Source organism: Belonocnema kinseyi, chromosome 2, assembly GCF_010883055.1.
Source record: "Belonocnema kinseyi isolate 2016_QV_RU_SX_M_011 chromosome 2, B_treatae_v1, whole genome shotgun sequence".
NCBI lineage: Eukaryota > Metazoa > Arthropoda > Insecta > Hymenoptera > Cynipidae > Belonocnema > Belonocnema kinseyi.
Window position 1 is genome coordinate 133489229 of NC_046658.1, and position 8072 is coordinate 133497300.

The 8072-nt window shown below is 28.0% G+C and overlaps 1 protein-coding gene across 5 annotated transcripts in view; it reads right to left on the minus strand.

The window, feature by feature from the left end:
• LOC117167487 (schwannomin-interacting protein 1 homolog) overlaps window positions 1-8072 on the minus strand; it is a 108455-nt gene that overhangs the window by 42659 nt on the left and 57724 nt on the right. For all 5 annotated transcript variants that reach the window (XM_033352467.1, XM_033352466.1, XM_033352468.1 and 2 more), the window contains exon 7: window positions 3952-4049. In XM_033352467.1, coding sequence (XP_033208358.1) covers window positions 3952-4049 — 98 coding nt within the window. The remainder of the gene's footprint in view (window positions 1-3951; window positions 4050-8072) is intronic.

The window sequence follows — 8072 nt, forward strand, 5'->3', positions numbered from 1 at the left end:
CCGCCTTCCCCCCCCCACACACGCGCGTTCCAAATATGACCCAAAACTCATAAAACTACATTTTTACATTTTTTTGTCAATTTTTAGCAATTTCTCTGGTCTTTTTTCACACTAATAAGTTATAATGGACACTTTGGATATCTCCCATGACTTTTAAAATAATTTTAAATTCTGTAAATAAATGTAACTTATGTAAACAATTATTTATTTTCATAATATCTAAAAAATAATCGCATTTCCTGATTGAAATTTAATAGTCGGTCATAGTTTGAAGTAGTAAATTGTTTTAAAAGGATTATGTAATTATTTAAACAAATCATTATTATTTGTTTGCAAATTGGTATCCTATGCCAGCTTTTGTTGAATAAATACATAATTTTGATACACTTCTTCTGTTTAACAAATTTCTATTTTTTTAAACAATTTTTATTTGCTGAAGAAGTTTTTTAGATAACTTAAAAACAATAATAAAAAATAGAAAACATTAAATTATTTTTCTATCTGACAGAAAATATTGAATTAGACACTTACAAAAATTTTTGGTCCTGAGGGGCTCGCAAGTACCCGATTAGGACCCAAAAAGACCACGACCTTGAAGTTTGCTACAGATATGGATTTAAAACTTGTGTAATTAATTTCAAACACAACTAATAGTCGTATTAAAAATTATAAAAACACCCCTAGATTCGTCTACCAAAAATGTCGATGCGGTTTTTTTTGTTTAAACAATTTTTTAAACAATTACATTACTTTTTGTAGTTCTGCAATGGTTATAAACAAAATGATTGTAGGATTTAAAAATTATCAAAACCATTGCATTTCTCTATAAAATATCTCGATGCGGTTTTTTTAAAACCATTTTTTCAACAATTACGGCATTTATTGTTTAGAATCCATTTGCTGATTGCCTGTGGATATGAATTTGAACCTTGTGTAATTAATTTGAAAAAAACTAATAGACGTAAAAGACCGTCTTTACTTTACTTTACAAAAATAAACTTTATAACATATTTTTAATATTATAGTTTAATGTATAAATTATCCAAATTTATATTTTTTTAAATAATTTTCCCCTTTCCCCCTAGTTCCATTTGCCCCTTTTCACGTTTTTTCACACAAATCCAAATTTAATTAATAGAATCTATTAAGAAAATCCATCTATTTTTAGTTAAAGTTTCTTTCATTTGTCTAGAAAGTCTATTTTTACATTTTTGGTGGAGAATTTAATTATTTTGTATAAAGTAGGCGTTTGAAAAATGAAGAATTTGTTTAACGTTTTTGTCGTTTCTTCGCTGAAAAGAATTTTTTGACTGCAAATGGATCATTTATGTTGAAAATTCGTTTTTTAGTTAAAAATTTAGTTTTTTTTTTGGTATAAATTTTTTAAATGTTTGTTGTTCAAAATGCAAGTGTCAAGTTGAAAATTGATTAGTTTTGGTTGAGGACTCAACTATTTTGCTGAACATTCAAATATTTGGTTAAAAATGAACATTTTTGTTGAAATTTAATATTTTCAGGTTGAAAATTCCACAGTTTGATAAAAAATCCAACTATCGGGTTGTTCAAAAAGCATCCATTTAATTAAATCCCCCATCTGCCTGGTTAAAAATTTGACTATTTTGTCAAAAATGTGTTTTTTGTTGCATTTGGGTATAAAATTGAAATCTTTATTGGTTGAAATATCATAATTTATTTTTTAATTCATCTTTTTATGGTTAAAAATAAATTTTTTGGTTGAAAATTTATCTTTTTAATTTGAAAATTCATGTAATTCGTTTTAAATTCGTATTTTTTCGTGAAGAATTATTCTTCTTTGTTAAAAGGTTATCTTTCTTGGTGAAAATCCAACTATTTAGTTAAAAATACATCTATATTGTTGAAAATTCGTCAGTTTTGGAGAAAGCCAACAATTTTTGATTTTTAATTAAATTTCTTTACATTTTGATATTGAAGAGAAGGTTCTGGTTTTATCCACTGAAAATGGTTTTTAATAAATTTGAAATGGCATTTAAAATAAAAAATTATATTGTTCGGAAAAACTATACAAGATAAGAAAAAAATATACAAAAATTGTTGACTAAAAAAAGATTTAATTTGTTAATCATTTATTGATAGAACCCGTATTTTTTGTTTTAATCGTAAAAAATAACATTGGAAATATAAAAAACACGGAAAAATAACAAACAAAAGTTGTTCACCCAAAAAATATCTACAAATTTGTTATTAATTATTTTTTCATTTGTCCAGTAGTTTTTGTTTTAATCGTAAAAAAGATTTTGAAAAAAATTAACATTGTTAGCGTAGCTGTGAAAAAAGATTAATAATGTTGAAAGTAATATAGAAAAGTGCGCGTTTTGCACAAACTTTAATCGAACACGAAGCTCTAGATACGTTATGAGAATGGGTTCTTTAAAGCCGAATGAGCTTTAACAAAAGAGCATTCACAATCACCAAATTACAGTCGTCAATGCTCTGACATTTAATTTTAAAAGGAGTATGCACAAATGTGGGGGAAGTACCAAGAACGAGCGCGAAGTGTGAGATAAATATATTATTGAGCGCGAAATTTATCAGATGCGTCACCAGTCTCGCTAAAAGTTGTGAGCGATGAGAATGTTTCGGCAACTTACAATTTCACTATTTTATTGGAAATTCGTTTTATTGTAAAAAAAAAAAAATAATAATGGATAAAAAAATTATCTTTTTAGTTGACAAAACAACTTGGCTCAAAGTTAAACTAGTTTGCTAAAAACCCATTTTTTTCAGATTTATTAATTTATTTGAAAGTAAATCTCATCGACTGATAATTCAACTATTTTATTCGAGATGCATTTTTTCGTTGACGACTCACCTTTTTGGTTAAAAATGTAATTATTTCCTCGAAAATTCTTTTTTCCTTTAAGGTGAAAATTATTTATTAGAGGGGGGGGGGGATACACAAAAGATGCCCAAAAAGAAAAAATATAAATATGTTTTGAGGTAAAATGAAAAATAATTTCTTTCACAGACCCTATAAGGTATGTTGATCTGGACAATGGAATCAAGAAGATCTTGGATGACGCCTAAACCGTATTAAATCTGAATGCATAATATTGCGCAATACACTCGACTGAGTACTCGCGCAATGCGGCCCTTCCAAAGCAAGACGTAACAGTCTTTCGCCCTGTCCCCTGAGAAACTGCGCGGGCCAGCAGTTCTAGGAATAACAAAACCAGAACGAGTTCTATAGGATCTCGAGTGTTCTTTTTTTTTGGTTCAAATACTAACCCGAAGGACTTAGAAATCAATTCATGCTATATTGATTTTATTTTGCACTTTATTGTTGAGCGACAGAAGAAATCAACGCCTCCATTCCATCCCACTCCAAATCGCTTTTTGACGGTGTACTGAGCTACGTCACAATTAGGCGGTGTACACGTTTACGTTATGTGCATAAACATGGGAACTGAAGCTATTTAGTCACCAAAAGCGGCGGAGAGCTGTACACCGCCCAAACGCATTGTGGCGATGTACACCGCCCAAATGCGATTAGGCGGGATACATAGCTTAAATTTAATGTGGCGACGTATATCACCAAAATGCGATGTGACGATATACACCACCCAATGCTATGCGGAAAAGTGCACCGCCCAAATTTGATGTGGCGCTGTACACCGCCCGAATGCGACGTTGCACAGTACACCGCCCAAATGCGATGTGGCACAGTACGCCACCCAAATTCGATGTGGCGAAGTGCACCGCCCAAATGGGATGTGGTACAGTACAGCGCCCAAATTCGAGTTGGCATGGTACGCCCCCCAAATTTGATGTGGCGATGTTCACCGCCTAAATGTGACGTGGTGCGGTACACCGCCCAAACTTGAAGTGGAGCAGTATGGAATGCAGGCGTTTAAGTTGAATCGATTCAGATAAAAGAGAATTCAGAGATTTTCAAGAGGATTTTTAACTTACCCGACGTTCTTCCTCTCGAGCAGCTCTCAAGTGTGTTTCAATTGCATCCAAATCGATTTTCGGCATCGCTGTTTCGATGTTATAAACGTCGAAACCACCTGGAGGCATACGAATTTTTGTTATTAAATTTTTTTATAAACAAAAATTGAATAAGAAAATAGCAGGAAACAGAAAGGGTTTTAATTTTGAGGAAACTAAAACTATAAAATAAGTTCTTGTGGCTGACCTACTCAAAAGACACATAAAGCAGAAATGAACAGAAGGAAATAGAAAGGAAGGTGAGTTATGACTATAGAGAGTCTATTAAAAAGTATGAAGAGAAGAGCCAAACTCACGGCGTAAAAATAAACTGTGAATCAATTGAAAGGGAATGAGAAGAAAAAAAATTAAATCAGAAATAAAAAAAGTAAACAACTCTTATGACCTCTTTTATGCAACAAACTAAGCAGAAACTGAACTTCTTGTGTTTTGCTTTTGTTAGAAAAAATGTTTATAAGAAAGTAGATTCAATTTGAATTTAAAAAAAAAATTGTAAAATTACTTCTACTTTTTTTAATGGATTTTTAGGATTTCCAAAGATTTACATTTTTTATGGATTTTAACTTATTTATAGAGAAGATTAGGGATTCTAATAGATACGAAAGAACTAAAAAAATTCGAAGGATTTAAAAATGTTTAGGTTGTTTTAAAAGATTTCAAAGAATTGTTAAAAATTCAATTGTTGAAAATTCAATTTCCTTCCATTTTTATGCTACTTTTTTAATGGTCTTAAATTTTCCACTGTTAAAGATTAAACTGTTATGAAATTAAACAAAATTAAAATGTTCACTGCTATAAATTCAACTGCTGAGAATTGGATTTTAAATTTTCTTTATTTTTCAACAGTTCAATTTTCAATTGTTGAAAATTCAACTTTGTCAAAGAATTTCTATAAATTGCAACGCTTTCAAGGGATATGAACAAATTTACCAAACTTAAACAGAATTTGAAATATTGTAAGTTATTTTCAAAGACTCTTAAGAATTAATGAAAATTTAATTTTCGCTTATTTAATTTTCAGTTTTCTTCCATTTTTAACTTTTGAACATTCCGTTTTGAATTTCAAACAGTTATATTTTTAACTGTCGAAAATTAACGAAAATGAACGAAAATGGAAAATTCAACTCTTTCCAGAATTTTTCACAGATTTCAACGATATTATGCCAAAATTTTTTTAAGGATTTAAAGATTTGAGTTTTTTTTTTTAAATTTCAAATAATTTTTTTCAAAGTTCGATAAACATATATATTTTTTTTCAATTTTCAACTGATGAAAATTCAACTGTGTTACGGGAATTCTATGGATTTCGACGATTTCAGAAGATATGTTCGATCTAAAAAAGTATCAAAGAGTTTGAAAGATTTTAAGTTATTTTTAAAGATTTTAGTTTATTCAAGAAGATTACAAAGAATTGTCGCAAATCCAACTGTTAAGAATTCAATTACAATTTTTCTTAAATATAAAACTGGTGAAAATTTTACTTCAAATTTTCTTAAATTTTCAACACTTTCATTTTTAACTGTCAAAAATTGAATAAAATGGAAGAAAATTCAAAATTCATCTGCTTAAAATTAAATTTTCAAACATTTTCAACAGTTGCATTCTTCAATATTGAAAATTAAATAAAAAATTGAAAATTTAACATCGTCAAGAAATTTCTACGGATTCATACGATTTTAAAGGCCGTTAAGGAAGCCAGAAGAATATGAAAGATTTCAGATTTTTTTTTAATTCAAAAAAATAGTTGAAAATTTAATTTCAAACTGTTGAATTTTCAGTTCTAGAAAATTCAGCTGTGTGAAGGGATTTCTACAGACTTCGGAGATTTTAGAGGATATGAAGGATCTCAAAAAATTAAAAAAGAATTTATATATTTTTTATATTTAAATTTTTTTGAAAATGGATTAAGATTTCCTTTCAATCGAGTCATAAATGTTTACCACTGTGGTCCGTTTTTAACCAAGAAAGAAATGTTCGGTTTTTTCCCGGTTCGAAAACATTTTTCAAGGTAAATGAAAATTAAAAAATCAAACTCTAAGGCTAAAAATTTTTCCATTTGTATTAATAAAAACTAAGAAATACTATTTTTTTAAACTTTTATAAATTATAGAATTCAAAAATTCAGCTTGAATTTCAAAAATATAAATCCACGTTATCATTTTTAATGCTCCAAATTGAAGAATCAAAGAACTGACAAATTGTCAAAATTATATAATTACAAACAAATTCTAAGCTATAAACATTAAAAATTGAACAATTACACATTCTTATAAACTGCACACTTCTTAAATTAAAAATTAAATTATTTTAATTTGAAATAGTTTAAAAATCCTTAAAATGCTTCCAAATTATACTTGAAAATCTTGAAACATCTGCATATTGTTTTACATTTTTTATTATTTTTGAATTTTTCCAGAACTTCTAAACATCCTTTCAAATGATTCCAATTTTTCCTATTTTTTTTTTATTCTGCCAAATTAAAAAAATTTCCTTAAAATCTTCCCCATTCATTTATGATAATTTTTTTTTGAATATTCACTTGTAATTAACTTTTAACAATATACAAATATTTTCAATTTTCATAGGAAATGTGTTTTATCCTTCTGAAGCCTTTCAAAAGTCTTAAAAAGCTTCTAATTTTTTTGAACGAAATCTGACAAAATCTATACTTTGTTTTAAAATTAGGCCGTCGGCTATTTACACCGCAATTTAGTTACCAATAGCAGGATTTTGTAGGTACGCGTTTAAACTTGTTTCAATTGATTAGACGTACTTTGCTTAAATTACTTTAAATAATTTCAAATTTTTAGTTGAATTTGAATTTTGTTAAATTTCTGAATGTTTCGTCAACTTGCTTGCATTTTTTCTAAGAAAAATATGTGTTTAATTGTTATTTATATATCGAAATTCAACAATATGACTTACAAATTAATTTTTTTTAAATAGAACAATTTAGATACTAACGTTCAAAATATAGTTTTTAATATTTAACTATAATTATTGATTTTAAATAAACAGATATATATTTTTAAATATCAAGTAATTCTTATGTTTCTTAATTAAAAAATCCAAATTGAATGACTTGAAAATTGAGTATTTTATACTTAAATAATATGTGAAATTTAATAAAAGCTTTTAATTATGTATATATTATTTTGAAGTTATTTAAAAATTGAAAATAGTTTATAAAGTTTCAATACACTTCAAAATTAAAATCCAAAATGAAAAATTTTTTAAGTAAAAGATTTTCGAAATACGCATTCTAAACTGAATGATATCATAATTGAAAAATATAAATATTGAACTAATTAAATAAAAAACGATTGAAATCACAGTTGTACAGATTTTTTTCTATAAATTTGTTAAATTCCCGGTAATAAAATTAATTCACTGTCATTTCCCGGTTTTTCCCGGTCTCATAAAACTCCTGTTTATTTCCCGGTTTCCCGGTGCAGCGGTCACCCTGAATAATCTAAATAGATTGGTTCTGAATCAAATACAAAAAAGCATACGATATTATTTAATTTTAAACTAAAATTAATGAGTTTTTCAACATTAAATCATTAACACAATTAAAACATTAATATAATAAATTTATATAATTTTAATTTAGCTCATAATAACTTTAAGTTTTGATTAAAAATTTAATTATAATTTATATGATAATATTATTAAACTTGGTGATTAATTTTCTTCAATATCAGCAATTATCATCACACTCTAACTGAATAGTTAAAAATAAGCATTCTGAGGCCAAATGTCGACTTTTCTTTCAGAATGAAATTTACAAACGTGCCTCGAGTCCCATTGAATAACATTGCTACTGTATGCTCACAGCCTGATGGTATTGTTCAAAAGGGTCTATCCATTCACAAGTGTTTGCCGCCTACTGAGGGAATTTCGAGTAATGGATCCTTTTACAGTTTCCAATGAGGCTCAGTCGTACAGAAGGCTTTCACCTTTTATTTAGTTTTTGTCTCATCGCGTTCCTTAGCATACCCTGAAAGTTACCTGCAATCACGCCCTTTAGGCCTGTCGGCCAGGGGTTCTTGAGCAGGTGGAGGGTGGCAATCACACATTTT